The sequence below is a fragment of the Staurois parvus genome, unplaced genomic scaffold (genome assembly GCF_062004578.1).
Source record: "Staurois parvus isolate SC_StPar_1 unplaced genomic scaffold, SC_StPar_1.0 ptg000409l, whole genome shotgun sequence".
Lineage (NCBI taxonomy): Eukaryota > Metazoa > Chordata > Amphibia > Anura > Ranidae > Staurois > Staurois parvus.
The window spans coordinates 2,252,291-2,279,652 of record NW_028318205.1 but is presented as its reverse complement, the minus strand read 5'-3'; the positions used below and the strand labels follow the sequence as shown (position 1 = coordinate 2,279,652).

Genomic DNA, 27,362 nt, shown 5'->3' with positions numbered 1-27,362 from the left:
GGAAACATTGCTAGAGCCTAAATGATAAAGAGGCTATTATAACTGGATTACAGTTGACTCAGAACTAATACATTATTTGAGCAAACATTTGTGGACACCTGACCAACACTATAAGCTTGTTAAACATTCTAATCCAAAACTATGAGCACACATTTTGGAGTTCACCCCCCCCTCCAATCTTCTGGAAGCTGTTATAGCTGCAAAGGGGGTGGGGGACTTGATTTTGACGAGTGACTGTGATCATTTTTGCTCATTCAGCCAAACGAAAACATGTGACGTGAGGGAGTTTTAGGGAATTACATAAAAGGAAGGCTGGCCCTGGGTTTGTGCACCCAAAGAGATTTGCCAAGTTGGCCGAAGATGTGGGGGTGGCAAGCTCAGGGGTGGCAGTCCTGGATGTCACTGCTATACCTAACAGCCGGGAGGGCAGACCATCTGGAAGGAATGGTGAGGGTAGTGCAGGAAGGCCTAGACAGATGGTGGTAGTAGGGAATTCTATAACCAGAAGGACTGATAGAATAATTTGTCGCCAGGATCGCCTCAACCGAATGGTTTGCTGTCTCCCTGGTGCCAGGGTTCGGCATGTGGTGGACAGGGTTGATAAATTACTGTGAGAGGCTAGGCATGACCCAGCTGTCTTGGTCCATGTTGGAACCAATGACAGAATACATGGAAGGTGGAGGCTCCTTAAGAATCAATTTAAAGAACTAGATTGCAAGTTGAAGGGAAGGACCTCCAAGGTGATATTCTCTGAAATATTACTTGTGCCATGCGCAACTCAGGAAAGACAGGGGGAGATTAGAGAACTCAATGCATGGCTAAAGACCTGGTGTAAGAGGGAAGCATACACCCACGGGTCCTTAAAGAATTGAGCTGTCATTTCAAAGCCATTGTTTCAAATTTTTAGGGACTATTTAATGACTGGCATAGTACCACTGGATGGGTGTAAAGTCAATGTGGTGCCCATATTTAAAAAGTAATTATAGACCTGTTAGTTTATCTTCCATAGTTGGGAAGTTTAATAAAAGACCACATAGATGAGGTCTTGCTGGAAAAAAATATTTTAAGCAACAGACAGCATGGATTCATGAGAGATAGAAGTTGTTTAACAAATCTATTATAAATTAATCAAAATCATAATCTGTGGTAATCCATATCATGTGTGATCAATCAATATTAATCAAATTCATTAGTGGATGTGCAAAAATCAATATAGTGCATAATAAAAGTCTTTTATAGATATGTGCAAATGTGCAGGTGAATTCCTTATTCCCTTCTCTCCAGGTGCCGTGTGATCTCAATATGCGCTCACCTTAATATTTGCCTAAATATATTTAGGCAAATAGACTTTTAATCCTTCCAGGATTGATGGGATAGTGCTCATATACAAGATGTTCCAGGGATAATATAGATCTATTGGAATCCTCCTGTGCTCATTTTCCCCCTGATTAAGTCACGTGACCCTGTGATGATACGCGTAGGGGAGGGGCTCTGACGTCACAACGTTGCATCGGAGAGGCTCGGCGATTCTAGCAGAAGCAGAGGCAGACAGAGAGGCAAAGGCAGATTTATATATATCTACTGCTGATCGTTATATCCACTGCTGACCTGTACCACAAGAGTGCCATATACTGCTGTGTATCACCGCACCTGGCAGCAATAAATCACTTTTTCATACAAGGATAAGGCACCATGGTCTTTCTTCTTTGTTTCATTTGATATACATTCCCCATACTGGTGAAAGGAGGATACGAGGAAGAGGTGTCCCCAGGAGGGGAAATGGGAGATACTCATAGAGCTTGTTAATACTCATGCAGGAGCAGCTGCACATGGAGAAAAAGGAGAGCACAGGAGGATTCCAATAGATCTATATTATCCCTGGAACATCTTGTATATGAGCACTATCCCATCAATCCTGGAAGGATTAAAAGTCTATTTGCCTAAATATATTTAGGCAAATATTAAGGTGAGCGCATATTGAGATCACACGGCACCTGGAGAGAAGGGAATAAGGAATTCACCTGCACATTTGCACATATCTATAAAAGACTTTTATTATGCACTATATTGATTTTTGCACATCCACTAATGAATTTGATTAATATTGATTGATTGATCACACATGATATGGATTACCACAGATTATGATTTTGATTAATTTATAATATATTCAAATTTATTTCTATTTATTTACAAGTCACAGTAATTAATTTGATATAATATTATTTATGTATCAATTTAAGCACCTTTTAGTGTATTTATAAGTGTGGGATCATTTATAACTAAGGATTTTGCAAATAGGAGCGCGGCACTATAAATTAATTTATACAATTGAACAATAGGAACACAATTAAGTGGGTTTGTGTAAGTGCCAGCGAACCTAGCACACCATACAAGTAGATAATTACTAATAGCTTACTGAATACCTCATTCATAATAGCTCACAAGTATTCACTTTTTATTGTTTAACAAATCTGATTTCTTTTTATGAGGAGGTGAGCAAAACCTTGGACAGAGGGGTGGGGGTGGATGTGGTATACTTGGATATTGCAAAAACGTTTGACACAGTTCCCCACACATGGCTAATGTTTAAGGTAAAGTCTACAGACTTGGAAAAATCTGTATGTATATGGATAGAAAACTGGCTCAAAGATCGTATTCAGAGAGTAGTGGTTAATGATTCATATTCTGATTGGTCTAGGGTTGTTAGTGGTGTACCCCAAGGTTCAGTGTTGGGACCCTTACTTTTTAATATATTTATAAACAATATAGGGTCTGGGATTAAAAATACCATTTCAGTCCTTGCAGATGACACCAAGCTGTGCAGTGGAATAACATACTTACAGGATGTCTCCAACTTACAAGCCGACCTCAATGCACTGTTTAATTGGGCAACTATGTGGCAAATGAGGTTAAATGTTGATAAATGTAAGGTTATGCACTTGGGGGCTAAGAATATGCATGCATCATACATACTAGGGGGGTACAACTGGGGGAATCAATGGTGGAGAAGGATCTGGGAGTTCTGGTAGATCACAAGCTTAATAATGGCATGCAATGCCAAGCTGCAGTTTCTAAAGCGAGCAAAATCCTCTCTTGTAATAAAAGAGGTATAGACTCCAGAGAGAGAGATATCATATTACCCCTGTACAAATCATTAGTAAGATCTCATCTGGAATATGCCGTTCAATTTTGGGCACCAATTCACAAAAAGAACATTGGGGAACTGGAGAAAGTGCAGAGAAGAGCAACCAAACTGATAAGAGGCATGGAGGAGCTCAGCTCAGCAGTTCATATAGTGAACTCGGTGTAGAGTTATTCACCATGAGGTCATCACAGATGACAAGGGGGCACTCTTTAGATCTGGAGGAAAAGAAATGTAATCTTCAAATACGGAAAGGCTTCTTCACAGTAAGAGCTGTGAAAATGTGGAATAGACTCCCTCAAGAGTTGGTTCTAGCCAGCTCAGTGGATTGCTTTAAAAAAGACCTGGATTATTTCATGGATACACAGAATATAACTGGATACTAATATTTATAGGTAAAGTTGATCCAGGGAATATCCGATTGCCTCTCGGGGGATCAGGAAGGAATTTTTTCCCCTACAGGAGCAAATTGCATCATGATTTGCTGGGTTTTTTGCTTTCCTCTGGATCAACTGTGGGTGTAGGATTATAAAGTTTTGTTGTTTTTTTTATGGTTGAACTGGATGGACTTTTGTCTTTTTTCAACCAGACTAACTATGTCTCTATGTAACTATGTCAGGTACTGATGATGGACAAGAATATCTGGTTCGTAATCAGCATTCCAATTCACCTCCAAGGTTGGGTTGGAGCAGGGCTTTGTAAAAACCTCTCAATTTCTTTCATGCCAAAACAAAACATGCCTTTATGGAGCTCACTTTGTGCACATATACACCACCATGCTGGAAACGAAAAGGACCTTCCCCAAAAATATTTTCATAAGGCTGGAAACACATACAAAGTACATTTCCAAAAATCTTTATAAGCTGAACCATTGCTAGTACCCTATACTGGAAACATATTAACACAATAATTTGGAAGGCAGTCCAAATAGGTCAATGTGATGCTCAGGTGTCCACAAAGGTTTTAGTGTATAGTGTATTTCAACTACATTTTTACGTAGTGAATCAGTTATTGGCTCTGGGACTTCAGAGATGAGAATTCTTGTTCTATTATATCCTCACCACAACATCTCAATCAATAACTTACTGCTACTGTTGCCATGACATAAGTATATGGAAATTTCAAGAGGGAACATTGTGACCCACTAAAACTGATTTTGCCACTGATGTTTCTGAAAAATATCACTGTATGATCAGATTTTTTGCTATCCATTTAAAAAATGTTTACACTGAATATGAAAATCTCTTGATCAGAGTCACTGGGAAAGGACCAGGGGTTGTAATTGCAAACCGGTACAAAAGAGCAGAACAAAATAGACATGTATTGTTTTAATTTATGATTATTTCACTGTATATATTTAAAATTCTTTCATAAGTATTTTATATACATGTGTGTAAATATTCCCTCTAGTAGACAGTTGTTGCACAGGATATAGTTAGTTTTCACTGAGAGAGAGAAGCAATGAAGGACATTTATTTTTCAGTACTTCTAAAAAGGCATGAGCTCTTTGGGTTCAGATTCAGGTTGGGTTCATGGCAAACCCCATCCCACTTGCAGTTTTAACTAATGTGACCATTTGCTGCCATTGCAAACTGACTACCAATAATACACTTCCTGGCATCTAAACTTAGATCAGGTAACTAAGGATGAGCAATGATGGGGGCTTTGGTATGGGCCAGCCCCTCCCTTTAAAAGCCAAGGTTACTAGGAGTCATATTGACAATGTGCTTAGCTGTCATAGGGAAAGCTTAGGAAATGCTGCTGTTCACGTGCATAAAGACGGACTAATTTAGGTGTTTGTCTCTTAAAGTACATGTAAACCCTGAACCAAATGATCATTAAGTAGCAAAATGCTATGTACAGCCAGCACTGAGCCCTGTCCCATCTCCATTCTGCAGTGCTGTTTCCTCTCTTCTCTCCTGTCCAGTCCAAATCTGCTTCCTGCTATTTAGAGTGCAAACTGTCAGCTTGTGTGGTGAAAGATTGCAACTGGTGAAAAGAGCTTTCATTCACCACAACACAAGCTGACAACAACACACCAGCTACTACACTAGGTTGTCTCTGACAAGTGTAGTAGTGGGTGCATACTGTTGTCCGCTTGTGCTTTTATGAATGAAAGAGCTTTTCTCCAGCTGCAATAATTTACAACACAAACTGACAGTTTAAGCACTCTCTGTGCCCTATGTAGCTGGTGGTGCATGGCAGGTATGGACTAAAGAAGAGAGCTGAGGAGTCATGGCACAGTACAGCAGAGGTATGTTCCATCAGGCAGCTTGGAGGAATGGGCAGGGCTTCTGCAGGCTCTGTGTGCACAGCTGTCAATCTCCCTCTCCTCCTAAACTGGTGGATTTCAGGGATGGCCTTCTGTGCAGAAAACCTGTGCTGACTGAAGATCCTCCTTCTGATTGAATTAATGGTGGCTGGGTACTTGCCACTGTGATTTTTCACAGGCCACAGAAAAGCTCATTAGCAGTTCTATAAAAAATGGCTGCCTTTCATCCCTTGAACAGTAGGAGGAAAAGGCTATGTTAGGAGTTTAGACAAATGGCTTGTTTGTGGCCCTAGGGAGGACAAGGAGGTAAAGGCATCACTGGCAGGTTGAAAAACATGGCTAATATTTGCCATAGAGGAGAAGGAGGAAAAGGCCACATTAGCAGTCCAGACAAATGGCTAATAGGCAGCCTTGAGGTGATGGAGGAGAAGGAATAGGGTGGAAGAGCAACAGTGACACCCCCCCCCAAAAAAAAGCGGCTGCTATTCAAGCTTTGAGAAGGAGTTCATGCATTTTGCTGCTGACTTTACTCTTTGAGGTACTGCTCCCACCATGCTCTTTGGTGCAATGGCCATATGTGTCTTCATGCATGTGTGACCCAAATTGCTGGTGCTTTTACTCATAGCTGATACACTACAGGCAGAGGCTACAGACAATAAAGGTGCTGTCGGCAACAGATATACTGTATGAAGAGAGTCCCATACTGCAGAGCTCTTTCAATTTGCTGCTTATTCAAGTGTTTCAATACCATCCTGCAGCTAGCCAGTTTCAAACAAACATGGGGATACTGGAATGAGGGGGTTTGGGAAATGTGGGGTTGTGGGTTTGAAGCTTTTTTTGTGTACTCCGATTTGACATTTTATTAAACTTTTTAAGACAATGCAATGTGGCATTGTGAAAAAAAGTTCACAAACTATGCTATTAAACTGTTGTGCCAGTGGCCAATTTGTATGAAGTTGAGAGCTTCAACTTAATTTTTTCTAAGCATGAACTTTCATAGCTTTCAAGTCAGTTGTTCAATTCAGGCCTATTACCACTGAATGAAAAATCAGGTGTCACAAACAAAACTACTTAAATCAGATTGGTGTGCCATTGCTGTATTTACACAAAGTTAAATATTATTATTAATTCAACATGCAAAATATGTGATGAGAGAATGTGATGTCACTGACGATGTCTATGTAAATTGTACTGTTTCATAACACCACATACAGTATCTTCCAAGCCTGTATGTTAAAGAATTTCTGTTTTTCCAATGTTGCCCACAAAGTCACATAAAAGGAGAACCTTCTCTCCTCTATATGATACTTTTATCTTTTTTTGCATTGGTACATGTAATTTTTTTGACATTGACTTCCATGTTAACCTTGGAAATGGCCAGAATTTTGTTTTAAGATCTCCCCTGTAGACTTCAAATAGAGTTTATTTTTAAGTTTGAAATGTTTGCATTGCACGATAGGTTCAGTGAACATGCCATGAACTGAACGTATATGCAATATTCCCAACGCACACATTCCTGAAAGTTACTGGTATTGCTGGGTGCTGTAGTGAACACAGGCCTGGAACCATGGACAAAGCAAAGAAATGTCACTAGCACACAAAGGATTTCTCAAATGAGTCCAAAGCTTTATTTCGTGGTTACATGGTAAACACAAAGACAATGTTTCAGAGCCACACAGGGCCCCTTCATCAGGAAAGTGACTTGTCTTACGACGAGGCCCTGCTTGGCTTCGCTATGAACTGAACGCAGACACATCACTAAGTAAAAATTAGAACTTGCATTGACAAAGAACAAATATGGTTTTTCCCATGCATATATACTGTATATATTTAGAAACTATTGAATGAAACAATAAAGACATTGATAAGATTTAAAGCACTCTATGTATAACTGGTCCCTTCCCATTACGCCTCTAGAGACAGGCGTTAATTGGTTGGGCATGTTAGTTATAGGACATCTATAAGGGTTAGGGTTGTTAAGTCTAGAGCAGTGGATATGGGATCAAATCTCTGGAACCCTGGCTTTACCTTGCACTGGGGCCCAGGTATGTAAGACTATGTCACTAGTCAGATATTTTTTCTCTTATGAGCATACCTTGCTTTTGTAATTATATACTTTACAGGTCATTTTTTACATTGTCCATTCCTCATAGTTTTCCATAGAATTACACACCCATTCAAACAAAATCCAACATAGAAGCTGAATAAAAATCCATCACTAGTAGAGGTCTAAACAAAGTAGGATGTTTTTTAATGCACAATCACAAAATCTGTTTTTCCTAACAGGTCGATAGGAAGATGCTGTAGAGAAAAAGGAAAGTGTTTTTAATGAGCCCACTCTTGGTGCAGGTGGCCTTGTGCTTTTATGCAGTATGTGCAGAAAGCCAAGTCTTTGTACCTGCACAGAATGAAGAGAGTGAAGCCTGAAAGGAACTGTGAAATTTAACACTTCTGTTTTTTTTATTATCCACAAGACTGATGAGACTAGGCTCTGAGTCGGCAGGGGAGCCATGCATTGTAATGAACCACTTCCCACTCACATGTCTGAATTACTGTGCCCTGTCTGAGATGAATACAAATTGCTCCAAATTCTCGTTGGTCAGTGATTTTATATGAACTCATGGAGATGAGTTATTAATTATAATAATATCCCCCTCCCCCCTCGAATGGATTGACTTTCCATCATCTTTCTTAAAACGGAATGTTTATTAATAAAACAGGAACAGAATAGTTTCCTGCAATCACATTTGTTAGTAGAGATGAGAAAATCTATTCTCCGGGCTTTGACCTGGATTTGACAGTTTCAAGGCTGAGGAATACTTGCTTATATCAGCCATCTACTGGGGACTAGATCTTTTCCTATAGTCTTCTTCTACCAGCTATGCGCTGGGCATAGAAGCTGGTGTTCTTGGGTATCAGGCTTTTCTGTACTATGTAATTTTTAAATGGTGGTGCATTCATCAGGACATTTTGAGCTTTTATTGCCCCTCGGGTAAATTGCTGTGCTCTCCTTAGTAAACTAGTAAATCCTTTCAGCTGACACTTATGACACCAGTATGACTGAACCGCAATGAAATCTATAGTAGGAAGAGGACAAGGCAATTGTGAGGGATTCCCACAGTCCAGTTCAGTACTTGTTAGGATTATAAGTGAAAAAAAAAACATTTATGATGTAGTCTGACACTATCAGTGTCACTGAAGTATTTTGTTGTTTCTTAATCCCCCTTGTAAAATATTTTTATTTTCTGTTGATCCTAACAGTAGATCTATTATTTTAACACTTTCTGTTACAAGGTAACAATGCAGTACATTTTGCAGTTAAATTGTAGCAATGTTGCCACCCAGGGTGGTCTTTAACCCCGTCCCGTCAACTGCCAGTTGCCCTTTAAGTGGGCTTTATTGTTGGAAGTTGGAGTGGCTTATCCATCCTGAGACAACTGTAATTGGCTCCCACAGTGATCACATGATCAGGAAGCTCCTGCTGACTCCTGATCAGAAGTCATGACTAAGAGCTGAGACAGCTTGGTCAGTGTGCTGGGAATACACAGTGAACACACTCTCAGCACACAACCTCAGACCACGACCACCATGTATGTATATGTGTGCTGGCTGAGCATTAAAACCCACTTTTTCTGCCACTGCATATACAGTATATGTTACACGGTCAGGAAGAGTTTAGGTAAGGATGTAACCATATGGATTAAAGCTTACCATTGTAAGCACCCCAGCTGGGTTTTGTGGCTTATCCCAACCCCTGTTATTGACCTGTAACTGCAAAGCTTGGTCTACATGTAAATAATCTAAATAAATGCACAAAATATTATCATTACAGGTATTGACCCTATACAGGCATCTGAATAGAATAATATTTGCTATAGTGGACATTAAATTAATTTATTCAATAGAAAGCATTAGTTACAATGTATGAATTGTTACAGTAATGCTTCACGTTGCGTGCTGTAACATTGTTATTGCAGAGACCATTTTGTCACAGGCAGTAGAAAGCTGGACCTAGCATCCTATTATATCAACTACCTGTAAAATAGTGACAGTGACACAGAACACGATTATCCTTTTCTGAAATAACTAAATAACTGTTAATGGTGTCTGTGTATGGAAGAGTGCTATACATTTTTATGTTTTCCCTTAATGTGATTTATATGAGAAGCAGGGTTGTATACAGGACTGAGCTAGACGGCCATCTAGGAGAAGCTAATCTGGTCCATGAAAATGTTTGATGATACTGAATTATCATATTGCTATACTGCAAAACACATTAGACATGCACACTTATTGATCTATGGATGAAATGTATTATTATAATGGGCTATAAGAGTTTTACTACAAATTTTTTGCTATTGGAGAAAATGTAACTCAGCAAAGGAATATTGAGAATCAACGCTTGTCCACAGTGTTTCTAGGGATGAAAATATATCTTATATTTAAAAATATAAAAACTTTCTCACAATATTACCAGCTTAATAACTGCTTGGCAGGATTGAGAGTACTGCTTTAAATTGTAACATTTTACATATGGATTTTTTTAATGTAGATCCTTCACGAACAGAGAAGAAGGAAAGCAAATGTCCTACCCCCGGCTGCGATGGAACAGGTCACGTGACTGGATTATATCCTCACCACCGGAGTTTATCAGGTTGCCCGCATAAAGACAGGGTACCTCCAGAAAGTAAGTTGTAGAGGCAGTTGGATTATGGACAAGATTTAGACCAGTAGCAGATCTACAGAGCAACTGGATGTTATGAAGCTTGAGGGTTCTGGTGTAGGGATGCCAGCTGTTCCATTACTATTATTGATATAACTATTCTGCTTAAAGTTGTTGCCCTGGTCACATTGTATTACTGACAGCACAACATGTACTGACAGCCTATTACTACGAGTCTATAGATGTACTACAGTATACTATATTTATTTGATTACTAAAGCAAAATTCAGACAAATTGCTGAATAGGCAGTTAAAATACATATATGTGCCAAATGGTTAGCTGTAAAGCAGTCTTGTGGTTTTCACATACCCCTTGACAAATTGCAAAGCCCAATTTCCTGATTCACAATAAAAACAATTACCAAGTGGGCACACCCTGCTTATGAATGCTAACATCCCTATGTGGTTAATTTACTAAAACTGAAGAGTACAAAATCTGGTGTATCTCTGCATAGAAATCAGCTTCCAGGTTTTTTGTAAAACTTAATTGAACAAGCTGAAGTTAAAAGCTGATTGCCTACCACACAGCTTCACCAGATTTTGCATTCGACAGTTTTGGTAAATCAACCAAATCTTTAAGTATAGTAAGTTTAAGTAATATTTGGGGGGGGACTTTTCAGGCATTCTACATATACATATAAGTCTATAAAATGTATTTTATTACACATATGGCCTTATGTATTGCCTTAAAGTGATTCTAAAGTTAAAAAAAATAATAGCAGACATATTATACCAAACAAATAATAAGAAAAAAAATAAATATATCATACTAATGGTTTTGCACAGAGCAGCCCCAATCCTCCTTTTCTCGGGCCCCCCACTGGTGTTCCTGGCTTCTTCTCTTAAGAGAGTGCCCCCATAGGAAGCTGCTTCCTATGACGGCGCCCATGCAGGCTCGCCCCATCCCCTGCTCCCCTCTCACTGGCTGTGACTGACAGCAGTAGGAGCCAATTGTGTCTATTGTGTCTCAGTTAATGAGGAGAGAGAGACCCCAGAGATTGGCTGCTCTAGTGCACATCACTGGATTGAGAATGGCTCAGGTAAGTAAAATGGGAGCTGGATACAAACATTTTTTTTTTACCTTCATGCACAGAATGCATGAAGGTTAAAAAACTTCAGCCTTCAGAACCATTTTAATTTTTATATGTATAATAAAATACATCTTATATACTTATACTGTATATGCATATATGTAGAATGTTTGAAAAGTCCCACCCTAAAATGGAATTGCATTTCCTGATTCATCTTCGTTGATTTCAGTGTCACCTCTCTACCTTCAGTCAGCTCTGGTCATAGGATTATATATCATTATGGCCTCTGGTCAAGTAGGAAGCTGTAAAACCGAACCAAGAAATAGTGAAATTATCTTCCTGGATATGCAGTGTTGCAAGGATGTGTTAATCACAAAACTGTAGATAATATATACAGTTATAGCCGAGTGTAGTTAGCCTTTCCACATGTAGATGGCCTACTGCTGTTATTGCATGCGAAGGGGAGTTTCGTAAGAAAACTGGTCCCTTAGAGATTTTGTACAGTGCCATGAGAGAGCAAGATTGGGCTGCAAACTCTCAAGAGCCTTCAGCCGCCATCTTGGGTGAGGGAACCTTTTACATAAGGGATCTCATGTCATTTTGGTGTGCTTCTGGTGAGTGATAGGGAGAGGAACTCACTTGTGAGGGACAGTGCTTAGCACAGAGTCAGGTTGCAGATGTGGAGGGATATTTTAGGGAAGGTTCCTTCTTCACTTTATGCACTTTGGTAAATGATGTGGAGATGTGGAGCCAGTGCAGACTGCACATACATCCTCTGCCTATGCCAAGAAGTAACACTGGTAAAGGAGGCTGTCCTCTGGTAACATATCCTGTAAATACTGAGATTGTATATTCTCTGGATTGCTTATATCAATGCTGAACATCAGTTTTTCTATGACTGCCAACAAAGTGTGCACAATATATATATATAAAAGAGATTAGTACCCCACATATTGAGTACAAGTATTTCCTCTGAATACATGGTACCTAAGCCAGGCCTACACACTTATGTTGTTTATTTAGCTGAATGCTTGGAGTTCCACTTTAAGCATGGACAGGTATTTGCATAGATGTGGAGCAGCCAGTGAGATGATTACATGGCTATTGTATATTATAAGCACTGGGTTCTAAAACAATAAACACTTTGTTCTAAAATGGACAGCAGATTTGTGTTTCTAATATACATTTATTTTATAAAGTACTGTATTTACCATTATGATAGAACAGCACAATTAAATGATGTTATTTGCATTTGTTGTGTTATAGTTGCCCCTCTGTCTCTCATTTCTAGGGACAGTTTTTAACTTTTTGCCCTTTGGTTTTGTTCATAGGCTCTCATAGACAAACTTAAAATATAATGAAAGGCAAAAACTTTTTTTTAGGTTTGGCTAGATCTGTGACGTAAACAAAAAAAAGATTTGCAGTGCACTCGGGTGTTAGGTCACTTCCAATATTAAATGCACTGATGCCACGTCCTAGACTGAAAAAGGGGGAAAAGGAAATAGGCAGAGGGAAAAAATGGACTTTAAAGGCACAGAATACATATTCACATATTAGTAAAATCATTTGTACTTTATGACAATAAGTGTCATAATGTCATAATAAAGTACAAATGATTTTACTAATATGTGTATATGTATTCTGTGCCTTTAAAGTCCATTTTTTCCCTCTGCCTATTTCCTTTTCCCCCTTTTTCAGTCTAGATTGGTGAAGTGTTAAAACCACTGTCAAGTTTTTATTGCTATCTGTTTCCCTGTTAGAAAGATTACTGTAAATCTCTCTAAATGCCATGATCACCAATGTCCCTGGGAAAAAAGTGAGGGTAAATCCAAAATTTTGAGTTGACACCAGAACAGGAATAGAGGGGAAATATTTGAATGAGGACAGTTGTTCCTATGACAACTAAGAGGGCATTTTCTTCACATTGTAAAGAAATCCTTTCACTTCCAGTTGAGCCTTAAAGTGGTTGTAAACCCTTACCTATGCCCAGTGAGGTGACTGGCCTCAGGTGGTATACAGAGGTGAAACAAATCCTTCTACATACGTTGTACCTGTTTACCTTCAGACATATCTTCTCTACATCCATTCAATTTGCTGAATTTATAAAGCTTGTCTGAGATTTCAGAAAAAAGGGGACAGATAGCTGAAATTATACTCTGCAGAGCTCAGTTAGGAGAGTTCAGAGAGATGATTGGAGGAAAGGGACACACACCCCTCCACACAGCTCACAGAAAGTGAGCTGAGGCTGTCAGTCTGCTGAAGGTCCCTCCCCATCACCATATTTCTCCTTTGTGTCAGGAAAACCTTTCCTGTCAGAAGTGACTCATATAGATAGCAGAGGAATGAAGCAAGATACAGACACTTAGGGCCCTTAATTGAGACAAGCACACACTATAGAGAGATATGCTTTGTTCATATATCATGTCTAAAGTTTACAACCACTTTAAAGACAGAAAGTAAAGGAAAATGAGAAATCCTAATGAGTCCAAAGATGGCAACAAAACAAATTGAAAGAAGTTTAACATTCCTCTACTTTAGCTAATGGAAAATTAGCTTTAGATATACTTTAACAGCCAGTAGTTAAAATGTTAACATTATTTATAACCCAAAGTAGTATTAAACCCACAACATTTTTTAGTTTTACACACTGAGCACCAGAAGCGGACTGACAACTCATGGGGCCCCCGGGCAATAGGGGATCATGGGGCCCCTGTGTCCTCGCCCACACCCAAAAAAGCCTATGAAACAGCCAATGAAAGGTACCAGGGGTATCTCATGGCGCCCCCTACTGACCCCGAGCCCTCGGGCAGTGCCCGAGTGCTCGAATGGTTAGTTCGCCCCTGCTGAGCACAATACAATAAACATCTCCTAGTAAAAGTTTTGTTAAAATTCTGACTCAAGCACTTGCACTTTACAATTTTCAGTGCTGTTGTATCCTGCTCTGTCAGCGCTTCTTGAACTGCGCTGAACTTTAACAGTAGACAGTGCAGTCTGGAGCCAGTCTGTTCTGTTAACTTGGCTTGGAGAAGGGAGGAGAAAGCAGAAGGAAGGAGAAAGGGAGCACCTTGCCATCCTAGGCCATGATGCTGTGTATTTCTCTTGATGCACACAGTGTAAGAAGACATAGTTGTGGTCACTGCATGCAGGGTGGCTCAATAGGATGCTGCAAGAAAAAGGAACCACCCTGAAACAGGAAACCTAAGTCAGCTATCATGGCACATTGGCACCATTTTAAACTGGAACATATGCAACAAATAAACAATATAATGTAGAAGCTAAATACTCAGTAAGTGATTACATCAGCTGCTGAAAGTTCCTAAAAAACTGAGGATTTAATATCAGCCAAGTGAACCTACCATAAGGATTATAGTTTTTTCAGCTCAGTAGGAAAATGTACTATGAAACCATTAAAATGTAACTCTATCCATATATTTTTTGAACAGAATAGGGAAGGGCCAGGGGCGGACTGACAACTCATGGGGCCCCCGGGCAATAGGGGATCATGGAACCCCTGTGTCCTTGCCCAAACTCAAAAAAAGCCTATGAAAAAGGTACCAGGGGCATCTCATGGGGTTACCTACTGACTCCGGGCCCTCGGGCAGTGCCCGAGTTTCCAAATGGTCAGTCCGCCCCTGGACAGGAATTTACATTTGTCTGTATCTCAAAAAGGTAGAATTTCACTTCAGTTCCTGTTGCCCAATGACACCTGACACCAATGACGTTCTAGTTTTGCAATTTGCTCCCCAGTCTTAACTGGCCTTTACATTTTTTACATCTGCATAGGGCTGTTAGGACCATATACTGCTTGACAGGCTATGTTTCTTTAATCACTTCTAAACGCCTCCCCACATCCACCTCCTGTCTGCGCAGTGGTATGATCTGTGCCTGCTGTGTCCACCGCTGTGGGTGGCCCCAGTACCAGGTGATTCCTGATTGGCCAGTCAGCATTCACCTGCACAGAAGAAAACAAGATATAATTTCCTAACATCATTGTTTACTACTGTGAGCTCAATCACAGAGATAACATAGTACAAGGCCATTCACTGCAGTCCTGTAACATGTGATAAGCTGTGCCCAATCACAGCTCTCACAGTATTTCTCAATGACTGCAGGAATGCAGAGAGAGTGAGAAATGATTGCTTGTACAGCCAGCATGGCTGTAAAAGCAATCATAGTGTAAATCAAAATCCCTATCACCCCCCACAAGTAGTAAAGTGTCACTATGGTATGTAAAAAAAAATACATAAATAAAAAAAATGTAAAAAAAAAAAATATGTGAAAAAAAGTTTTGAAAAAAATTATATTTTTTTCCTATATACTGATTTAAGTTATGTTTTACCAAAAAAGGTAGCATAATTCATTTTTGCCTAGATTTATGAAGAAAGGTTATTTATTTGCAAACTTTTAAAAGATAAACACATTTTTTTCAGAATTTTTGGTCTTTTTTCATTGCCCAATGACACCTGACACCGGTGACGTTCTAGTTTTGCTATTTGTTTCCCAGTCTTAACTGGACTTTACATTTTGTACATCTGCATCATGTTGTTAGGACCATATACTGTTTGACAGGCTAAAAGTACATGTAAAGGCTCTTGTATGACAGTCTAAACAATTCCAAATTCAGTTACAATGTGACATACAAACTTCATAAAATTAAACTTTTTTTTCACATTCCTTAACTGAGCCAAAATCCTACAGCCTACAGTAGGAGGGTTTCAGCATCAGAAGAAGGAGGTAGGCAGGTCAAGGTGTGGCCAGGTGAGGTTGACAAGCTACAGCCTTGTAAATCAGTAGTATGCTTATAACCATGAGTCCTGTGATATTTGTTCATCCCACAAGCAGGCACAGACTACATGAAAGTAGCAACTTTACTCTGAATTCAAGAGCAGTGCATCATCATTGCCACGCCATCACAGGAAACTACATTGGGTGAACTTTGTAGGTTGGCTCAACTGGTATTTGTAAAACTTTACAGGGGGGCTGAGAGAAAACTGTAACATTGCTGCAGTACACTGCAGTTCATATTTTTTTTTGGGGGGGGGGGGGAGCCAATGTGAGGATAATGAGGTCTGACAAGTGTGTGGTGGTGGGGGGGGGGGGTGGCAGAGAAAAATTATAATGAACACAGTGTCACCCTTATTTCTCCAAAACTCACAAGGGGGTGTCATAAATGGTCAGATTTAAAGCTCAGGTTTGTGCTAAGCAGCTATATAAGGTGACATTTTCCAGCTTAAAGCAAAATTGACAGGGAACAGATCAAGCTAGAAGTAAAACAAAAATCTTGTAAAGAGCATGCACACAGTCATGTTTCCTCTTTGTTGTACAGAAGGAAACACATGACATGCTTTTGTCAAATTTCCTTCTCTGGGCTGGTATGATTGCAATCACACATGTGGTTTACATATAATCAAGGAACGGCCTCAAGCTCCGCTCATCTACTTGCCCTCCACATTGAGCATTTCCTATTGAACCATGGGAAATTTTTAGTTCCCCCATCGGATGTGACATGGAGCCCCAGCATAGCGTCCCCCTGACCCTGGAAACAGTGCATTTTCCAGACAGAGAGGATGCTGTCACAGGGAATAAAATCAAGATGTACTAGGAAAGTGAGGCATCAATTGCAAAAATAAAATACAGGGATTTTAAGCCAGGGATGGAACAAACTCTACCCATATTCCATAATTCCTGCTGTAATGGAGTTACATTTATAACAATTGGTTACATGAATGCATAAAACAATATCAGTCAATGTTTATATTATAAGGTCCAGCAGGCTAATAAAATAGACCTCATAAATGAGTCAGCCATAAAATCCATAACAAATTTGGTCCTTAATAAAATGCAGTTTCATTCTGCATAATATGTTGGTTGGCGGATTATAAAACGCTTGCAGATGGAAATATAGATGTACTTAGAATAGTTGATAATAAGGGCGTGTCTGCTGAGTGTAATAAAATACTCCAGCACACCTGTCAATATGTTCCTCAGACCATTTAATTGGATGTCTTTGGATCTTTGACCCCTCTCCATGAACATGACAACTGGAGCTCCCATTCACCATCAATACTGTGAAGGAATGTTAAGAGTCACTAGACTCTGAATGGAACCAAAAACCAGTCGAGCTTTACTTTTTTCCTTTTATTCCCATTTATTTTCCTGCTACTTATTGTCTGTTTTGTAATATTGTATCTGTAATTTTTATTTTTTTCACCAGTTTTTCTTTTTCATTAAAACAATCATTAAAAATTGTTAAGGTGAATAGCAAATTAGAAATCAAAGAACTCTGCTACAGTATTGTAAACTCTGTTACATTCTTGTCTGGATGTTGCAGTGAGTGAGACATAGTATCTTTAAAAGTCACATTTGCAACAGCAGATGCTGTGAACTCTGTGTGTTTTTGTATTAAAACACATGGTAGTAGCTACAGTGTGTAGTATAAGATGTTTAACTGCATGGCAGGGGTGGACTGACAACTCATGGGGCCCCCGGGCAATAGGGGATCATGGGGCCCCTGTGTCCTAGCCCACACTCAAACCAAGGGAATCTCATGGGGTCCCCTACTGACCCCGGGCCCTCGGGCAGTGCCCGAGTTCTCAAATGGTCAGTCCGCCCGTGCTGCATAGTTAACCTGGTCCAATAACGATCACTCTCAGTCTCCTGGTGCATAGATTGTAGTCACAGAGCAGGAAAATCTCTACACAGGGTGGGATCTGAGAGGGTAATGTGTCACAGCTATAATTCTACTTTAAATGAGATAGCTTAATAGACTTAAAAACTTATCTAAAAATATTGGCAGCTGTGATGTTCACTAGTAAGATATCTGCCCTAGATACACTCACACTACTTGGCAGCCTTGTCATTACTCTCATGCAGGGGTATACATCAGTACTTAGTGTCCAGTTCTTCAATTCTATTCTGGAAATAACTGTAGCTTACTTTTGCAATAGTAATATATTTTGAGATTCTACAGAGATAGTAACAAACATTTTTTTTTAAATTTTTTTTTAATAAGACTGTTCACATGAATCTGTGCAAATAGTTAGCTTTTTTAAAAAGTAATTATTACTATAGTTTGGATGCGGTGGAACACACAAACACTCAAATAAAACATAAGTTCCTAAATATGCCTTTTCATATACTTTTCAATAAGGATAAAGTTAGATGACTGTTTTTAGACACTGCAATTTTGATAATTGAATAATGCATTGTCTATTCTCCATGCTGAGCTGAGAAATCAGAGATTAGCTCAGCATGAGCTTCAGCATGAATTTCTGTCTTAAACACACCAACACAGTGGAGAGTGATTCATGCCAACAAATGCTGCATGTGGCTTTTCTGGAGTTGACCATCCCACCATGCTTGTGCGTTTGCGGAAGTGATTCACATTGAAACTTTGTTCACTGTCAAACAGATGTCCCCTTTGGAAGATTTCCCCTCTATTCTAATGGTCACTGGGACAAATGGAGACAGTGAATCTCCTATCAGCAATGCAAACATGACAGAAATTCTAACCCCTCACCACTCTATCCAAAACTAAAAAAGACATTTTGGCTTTACACACACACACACACATATATATATATATATATATATATATATATATATATATATATATTTATTTATTTATTTATTTTTTTAATCTTTATTTATGCATTTATAGAAAGCATAACAACATACCATGAAGAACAGAGGAGACAGATAGACATCCAGTTACATAAGAAAAAACAATTCCAGCAAGAACATTGCCCAAAAAGTAATGTTCACCCCAGGAGATATCAACAAATTTTATATCCTCGCTCTTCTATTTAGGGCAATCTGAGAGTACCATCAACAAAGGCCTGAGTGAGGGCTTATGACTGGAGACTATCAGGGTCCAGGAAACAGAGAAAAATTTAAAGTATAACCATAGACAAAACTTGTTTTTAGTTTTACATAGAGTGGAGATGGATTAAAACACTTATTAGGTTTTTATTGTTGTCTGTGCCCCTGTTATGGAGATACATTCTATCTATTTGTCCTGTTTACCATTATCATTAAAAGTAAAAATAAAAGAAAATCCGAAATTTTGGGCTGTCCATAGGAAAGTAATACATCTTCCAATGGGGGCACTAGTTCTGGTGACCTGGGGGGTTCTCATGGAATTCCCTTAATTTGCAGTGAGTTCCTCTCATTTCATGTTTGGCTATGGGACAAGAAGTGAAGAGATGGAACAAAGGGACACAGATGGCAAAAAAAATAATCAAACAGAGGTTATAACCTTAAATGAAAGGAAAAAGTTTGCCTTTAGTTCTACTTTAAGGAAGGAATTAAGAAAAGATTTAGAAGAAATAAAATAAGGGGGGAAAAGTAGAGGAACAAAGGCAAGAGGGAAAGGGGACAAAATGAGAAAAACACAGAACCGAAAACAGAAGAGACCCCCCTTCCACGTAAAAGGAGGACGGTTTGAAACTATATCAAAATCTATCATTCTAAAAACTTGCCATAGAGAATAAAGTGTACTAGTCTGTGCTCAAGAAAATCACATCATCTCTTTGTATATGTCAGATGTGGTGAAATGTATTCATAACACTCAGATCTTTTAGAACTGAGAATACCCGTAATGCATTGATTTCTCCACTCCTCTGCCAACTGAAATTCTTGCACCTTAAACAGCCAGCCCCTTGCAGTGGGTACCATCTAAGGATTTCCAGTGTAAAGGTATAAGGCTTTTGCTTTACAGATATTTTGAAGAGTGTAAAAGTAATCTTCACAAGCTGCTAACACTTTTTGAGTGCTGATAATGAGTAACATGGATGTGTTTTCGCTTTACTTGTGCCATTTTTGTTGGTGGGTCTCTATTAGTCATTCCAGCTAATTATATCATATGCTCTTAGCACTATGCCTCCTCACAGGACTAAATATGTTTGTGACATTTGATTGAATTGCACTGTAAACATTCTAATTCATTCATTTAATAATGATTCATAGAGTTGTTTTATTGAATTTAAATGTAAATTAAAATCTCTCTCTCTCTCTCTCTAACTTCCTCTCGTCCTCTGTCTCTCTCTAACTCCCCCCCCCTCTCTCTCTCACACACACACACTTCATCTCACTCCCCCCCCCCTCTCTCTAACTTCCTCTCTTCTTCTGTCTCTCTCTAACTTCCTCTCTTCCTCTCTCGCTCTCTCGCTCTCTCTAACTTCCTCTTTTCCTCTGTCTCTCTCTAACCCCCCCTCTCTCTCTTCCTCCCTTCCTCTGTCTCTATCTCTCTCTCTAACATCCTCTCTTCCTCTGTCTGTCTCTCTATCTCTAACTTCCTCTCTTCCTCTGTCTCTCTTTCTAACGCCCTCTCTTCCTCTGTCTCTCTATCTCTAACTTCCTCTCTTCCTCTGTCTCTCTCTCTAACTTCCTCTCTTCCTCTGTCTCTCTCTAACTTCCTTTCTTCCTCTGTCTCTCTCTCTAACTTCCTCTCTTCCTCTGTCTTTCTCTAACTTCCTCGCTCTCTCTGTCTCTCTCTAACTTCCTCTCTTTCTCTCTCTCTCACTTCCTCTCTTCCTCTGTCTCTATCTCTCTCTAACGCCCCCCTCGCTCTCTCTCTCTCTCTCCCCAACTTCCTCTCTTCCCCTGTCTCTCTCTCTAACTTCCTCTCTTCCTCTGTCTCTCTCTAACTCCCTCTCTTCCCCTGCCTCTCTCTCTGCATCTCTAACTTCCTCTCTCCCCCCTCTCTCTCCCTCTAACTTGCTCTCCCCCCCCTCTCTCTCCCTCTAACTTCCTCTCTTCCTCTGTCTCCCTCTAACTTCCTCTCTTCCCCTGTCTCCCTCTCTCTCTCTCTCCCCTCTCTCTCTCTCTCCCTCTGCCTCTGTCTCTCTCTCTAACTCCCCCCCCTCTCTCTCTCTTACCTTTTCTGGCTCTACATATGTGCAACAATTATCTTTACACTTGTTTATGAGAAATAATAAGTGATCAGTAGTGAATAAAACTCCTCTACAGATTAATTGTTGGAAGTTTTAATGTATTCCTTTTAGTGATCTCCCTGTTTTTGTTTGCTTTCTTTCTCTGCCAAGTTCTCGCCATGCACGAAAATGTTCTAAAGTGCCCTACACCAGGTTGCACCGGGAGAGGCCATGTAAACAGTAACAGGAACTCTCACAGAAGGTAGGCACAGCATCTCTGGAACTGCTACAGACGGCCACTTCTACTACTGCAGCACTTTCTGCTTGTCCCCCCAGAATTACGCAGATGACAGCTGCTGCTTACTAGGCTTTCTTCAGCTACTGAAAACTTTCACTTTGTCATATAACAAGATCAAAAAATGTGTGATCTAGGGATTTTTCTGGCACAAAACGAAAACTTTTTCCTGACTGTTGCCCTTCACGCAGGCTGTAATATATGTATAAGTTTCCTATCAAGAGAATATATTTGAAATAATGCAAAGTCAAACATTTTCTAAGGCATCATATGTTTTGCAAAATCCTTGTCTCTATTTTGTAGAATCTTAAAATCCACAATCTTGATTTTTGTGTTATAATTGTTGCAACTTCATATATAAATATATACTGTATATTATTTTTTTTCCTGTCCCTTATCCATTGATAATCTACTCTTAGGACCTCTTCCTATTTACTAATCCATCTCTTCTTTCGTCTTTTTTCTCTGATTCTTACTACATAGTTTATGGATGTGATATAATTGTAATTTGTCCTCATGTCCCATTCTCTACGTATTGACTTTTTTCCAAATTATTAAGTAAGGGCTGGTTCACACCACATGCAGTCCAGTGCATTTTTTTCTGCAAAAAAAATGCATGGGTAGTAGGTTATATGGTTTCCAATGGCATAGTTCACACCAGTGCTGCCAGTTCCAGTGTGTTCCAGTTCCAGAAAAAAAAGTAGAACATGCTGCTTTTTTTTTGCACTGAAATATACGGTAAAACGTTCCAAAAACGCACTGAAAAGCATCAAAAATGCATCAAAAACATGCATGCAGAAATGCATCCAAACGCATCCAAACTGCATTTCTATGGTGTGAACTGGCCTTTATTTTTCCTTTTCCTTCTGTATAGCCTTTTGTTCTCTGCTCCTGTTAGTACCCAGGTGGCCATGTATATGTAACAATACTTTTGAAAATAGTTCTATTGATTTGAATGTAAGACTTCTGTGACCAAATCAATGAACTTAATAAATAGTAGCAGCTCTCTTTAGGAGACTACTAGTCAGAATTTGCAAGGGTTGGGAATAAGGTACTGTCATCAGTTGTCTGTAATTGCAAATGTAACACATGGTCTTACAGTGTGGAAAATCTAAATGGTGGACTCTGGAGTCATTGAATGTCTTTGATGACTTATCTGATTCAGAAGTCAGAAGCTAGACACATAATTCCACAATTCCATATACCCTCTGTTTATGCCAGGTTGCCAGGGCTCTCTGCATAAACTAAAGGCAGGAAATTACAAAAGAAGGCAATAATACTAAAATAAGAATATTTGGCATTTAATTTGGATAAGCTAGCACAGGGAGTCTTTTTACTGTACGAAGCAATATCCAAGAAATATGGTGAGCAAGGGTTTATTAGACTTCTATATACCCATGTGCCAGTAAATATTTATATGTTTTTACTGTACAAGAAGCACATAACACCTATATTGATGTACAATAATGATGGTCTGAGATGATGCAGTACTGACTGAAAAGTGACGTCTGGGTGGGTGGTGTTGATTACTGCGCTTTGCTGTTTGCCTTTGTGAAAATTCATCTAATCTTTTTTTATTACAGTCTTTCGGGATGTCCTATAGCTGCAGCAGAGAAATTAGCAAAAGCTCAAGAGAAACATCAAAGCTGCGATGCATCAAAATCCAGCCAAGCATCAGATCGTGTTTTAAGGTGGGGGATAGATATGTATGTATATTCTTTTTTCAGATCTTTATTATCTATTATTTTACATCTGTATTAGATTGCTTGTTCAGTAAGTTACAAACACAATCTTGCAAACTTTTTGATAGATTCAAGCTATTTGTTTCTAGCCAAAACAATTTGTTTGAGTTATGGATAGAGTAAAAGCGCTGAGCAAACTGTTGGTGCTATATAAATCCTGTATAATAATAATAATAATAAACCCTCTGTCAAGTTATTTTTGTTGGGTCTGTGCCCTGCTGAAAAGTTTCCCCCTTATTTCCTGTTTAGGTACTACTAGGGCATTGGTGTGAGCTGAATTCCTTGTTTCCCCCTCTAGAGAATATTATATTCTGTATATATTCCTGTAAAAGTGTTTTTTTTTGCTATAAAAAGATAAAATCTGTAATTACTTTCCAGATAGCATGATGACCAAACGCTAGGACATATTTAATATCGACTAACCATCTTAATTACATTTTAAAAAGTAATCATTTGCTCTTTAAATGTAAAAGATATATTTATGTATTTCTTTTAGGCCCATGTGTTTTGTAAAACAATTAGAAATTCCTCAGTATGGTTACAGGAACAATGTATCAACGACCACACCTCGCTCCAACCTAGCAAAGGAACTAGAGAAATATTCAAAGACTACGTTTGAATACAACAGTTATGACAACCATGCATACGGGAAGAGGGCTATTGCGCCGAAGGTACAGTCCAGGGATATCTCTCCAAAGGGATATGATGGTAAGTCATCTGCTTACTCTATAATATAGGTATTGCCTTAAATTTAAAAAATGAACAGTTTGTACATTTTGTGAGGTTGCCTTCTATACACAATATCTACATAACAAAATTTAGGACAAGTAGTGGACAAGAAAAGAAGCAACCTGTAACTACTGGTGCTGGCTTATCTTAGGGAAAAAAGAGTGATCAGATGAGGTTTGCTGTCTGAGATAAGCTGGTCATTGGTGTCTGACGGTTCCCAAAGATATTAGACTGTCGTTGAATGTGGCTAACAACTGCCAGATCAAGGGGTTATCATCTCCTGTCTAAGATTGGCCATAGATGGTGCGATTTTCTTTCCGGCAACCGCTGGTTGCCGGAAAGAAAATTGTTTGATTCCCCTGTCAACCATCAACACAATTAGTGGATGAATGGGGGATGGGGGAATCCCTCCTGTGGAGCTATTGTGTTCTCCCAGCAGGGGGGGGGGAGGCGTGTCCAGGGGATCCTTCCCTACTGAGAGAACACAGTGATTATTGCTAGTGGCTATAGCCACTGGCAATAATCACATTCCAAAAATATGATATGCTGTTTGTATCCAAGTCAATCAATGGATCGAATCTTGGCTGGTCCCTGCAAATCAGACAAGTTATGAACCATCTATGGCTGGGTTAAAGTGTTATAAACCCACAGTAGTAAAATCAGTCTGTATATGCAGTAAGCATGCTTGATATACTCACTGTGGATCTAATGGGGTTAATCCTTCACATTGTGCAAAAAGGCTTGATTCTCTGATCCTTCCATTTTTTTACTGTCCCCAGTCCATCTGCCATAGTACAGAGCAGCAGTGGCAAGTCTGCATATTTACTGTGTGTACTGGTGTATATTGCTAGAGAGTTTTTCTTTTTTGGGGGGGGCAGGGAGGGTGCATATGATTGGCACAGGGCACTGTCCAGACAGAAGGTCAGGGGTCATGTAGCCTCATAGGACAGTGAGAGGGGAATGAAAACTCCTCCTCCAAGATTACCAGTTTTTAGCTGGACACTGATAGAAGTCACAAGACTGCTATATACCTCTGATGTGAAAAGGTATTTAGCAGTTTGTATTTACTAAAATAAGTGCATTTCCATGTTCTGTGTACTGTAGAAGACCGAATATAGTGAATGCAGGGGCATGGGTTTAGTAAGACTTTAAGGGTTCTTTTAGGCAATTTTGCATTTACAGTACATGACCAGAGCCTGTATGAATAAACCTTTGGTCTACATCTCCCCCACCCATCTCCTAGGTACACCTCTCTTACAAATATTTTTATCTAGATTGGTAGATCCTGTTGCAGAACAGAATATAGTGAAATGCCCTACATAAACACCAACATTCTGGGGCTGCTGTGTTTTTTAGTGACCATACAGTGAAGCAACTAACATATCTGATGGGGAAGCACAGGGCTGTAATCTACAGAGACAGATATCCATGAAGTGTCTCGGACAATTTTCAAAAGTGATTTCCAGAAGAAGTGTGCCGTCTGTTTAGGGCCATTCTGTGTACTAATACCTAAAACAGATTGTTTGTTCATGGGACTTTAAATGAAGCATGACATGTGGGTAGATTGTAATAGAATGTTCAGTTTAGGCAATACATGAATTCCTCATACATACATAGAAGAGTAATTAAAATAACAAGCTGATGTATTATATTCAGGATACATCAGCATAGAATACGCATACAGTATATGTCGATATAAATATTCCATTCAATTGTTCCCATATAACCAAATTATTAAAAAGGAGTGCATCCTAAGGCTCTATGCATTTCATAAATATTTATTCACTCCCTTTAGGAGTGGATGCCACCATCATAAAAGCCATTAAAAAACAGCTTGATAATTAGTGTAAAAATAATTAGTATCATGACTGCCACTGGGCGTCTGACCCAGGAGTTGTGGAAGGGGCCCATAGCATCCTAGGAGGTCATCTAAAGAGTGGCACTAGGTGTTACATAGATGCAATTCAATTGCATCAAAAACCCAAAGTCCAACCAAAGTGGACAAATGGGTATGTGTGGGCTAGGGATCATCAACTTCAAAGACCTTGGTCCCAAATGGAGAGGAACAGGTTTCCGTGAAGTGTCTCTAACAATTTTCAAAAGTTATTTCCAAAACAAAGTGTACTGTCTGTTTAGGACCACTCTGTGTAGTAACTAGAGAAAAGTGAGTGGTTTTGATAAACCTAATTTTGCAGGTTAAATAAGAAAAGTTCCCCTTTACAGCAAGGAGGGTGCAGAGCTTCCACTTGTAAGACCAATGTGGTGTGTCCCCATTGACATGGTGATCACATGGTTTTGTTCATAAAAATCAAACACAGAGAGTGAGGCCCCCACCTCCTTCCCCAAAGCAGAGACAAGTGGGGAATTTAGAATTACACTATATAGCAAGACGATTGTGGACACTTAACCATCACATTTTTTAGGAGCTTTCTTGCTGTATTGTTATGTCAAAGAGAAAGGTAGGAGCATAATATGTTTGAGGCACATCAGCAGTTATTTTTTGTACTTGATGCGTGTTTAAAAGGGTAACTGGTGAAAAGTGCCTGTAGTCTAGACATGTACTAAATACGTTTTTGTATTTTGCCTTGACATAAGCTTTAATGCTTGTATGTATAGAAATTGAATTTGCATAATGCAAGGCTTTTTGTGCAGGATTTAAAGGGCAGTTGCTTTAACCATCTGTGTTTTTTTCCATCTTTCAGCACTATGGTCCTGGAGATCTCTAGAATACAATAAAAAAGAAATAAGAATTTATTTTGTCTGTATGAAAGCAATGTAGAGAATCCCCGTTGTCTTGAAGATATTGATTAATGCACACTTATCTCTGCAGCTAAACGTTACTGTAAGAACTCAAGCCCGACAAGCAGCACAACGAGCAGTTATGCCCCCAGCAGCAGCAGTAGCAATATGAGCTGTGGTGGAGGCAGTAGCGCCAGCAGTACGTGTAGCAAAAGCAGCTTTGATTATTCCCATGACATGGAGGCTGCACACATGGCTGCAACCGCAATCCTGAATCTATCGACCCGCTGCAGGGAGATGCCACAGAACCTCTCTACCAAACCTCAAGATCTCTGCAACAGGGTAATTGCATAAGACCTAAACTTCAGAAAAATAATATATTTTGAAACCAATATCATTTTCATTATTTTATGTAAAAATGCACCTGTCATTAAAAAAATACCGTACCACACTTCCACTTTTTGTAAAGTAATGCAAATAGATGCTGTATTGCCATGAAAGTAGGCCATGACCCTTAACCTATCAGTCAACCCAGATGCATCCAGAATCTTGGGAGCATTTTGAGTTTTTTTGTACTGGGGTATTTGTATGATTGGAAGTATGTCTGCAAAATATATTTAGGTGGTATATACAATGTATACTGTATATATTTTCAGCTTAAAGGATAAGTTCACCTTTTGTAGCATGTTATATGTTACACCCATATTCAGGGTGTAACATGCTACAAATGGACTGGGCTCTGAACCTCCCATCCCTGTTGTAACAACTAGTTGGGGATCTTCTCTCTCTCACTAGCTCCTCCCACTTGTACGTG

General features: G+C 39.3%; 1 protein-coding gene across 21 annotated transcripts in view; it reads left to right on the top strand.

Moving 5' to 3' along the window:
- Positions 1–27,362, top strand: part of MYT1L (myelin transcription factor 1 like) — a 664,471-nt gene that overhangs the window by 571,402 nt on the left and 65,707 nt on the right. For 18 of the 21 annotated variants that reach the window (XM_089686713.1, XM_089686712.1, XM_089686714.1 and 15 more), the window contains 5 exons: positions 9,970–10,104; positions 21,215–21,305; positions 22,922–23,044; positions 23,577–23,788; positions 26,640–26,890. In XM_089686713.1, coding sequence (XP_089542839.1) covers positions 9,970–10,104; positions 21,215–21,305; positions 22,922–23,044; positions 23,577–23,788; positions 26,640–26,890 — 812 coding nt within the window. The remainder of the gene's footprint in view (positions 1–9,969; positions 10,105–21,214; positions 21,306–22,921; positions 23,045–23,576; positions 23,789–26,639; positions 26,891–27,362) is intronic. The other 3 variants (XM_089686718.1, XM_089686731.1, XM_089686721.1) reach the window with 1 other exon arrangement.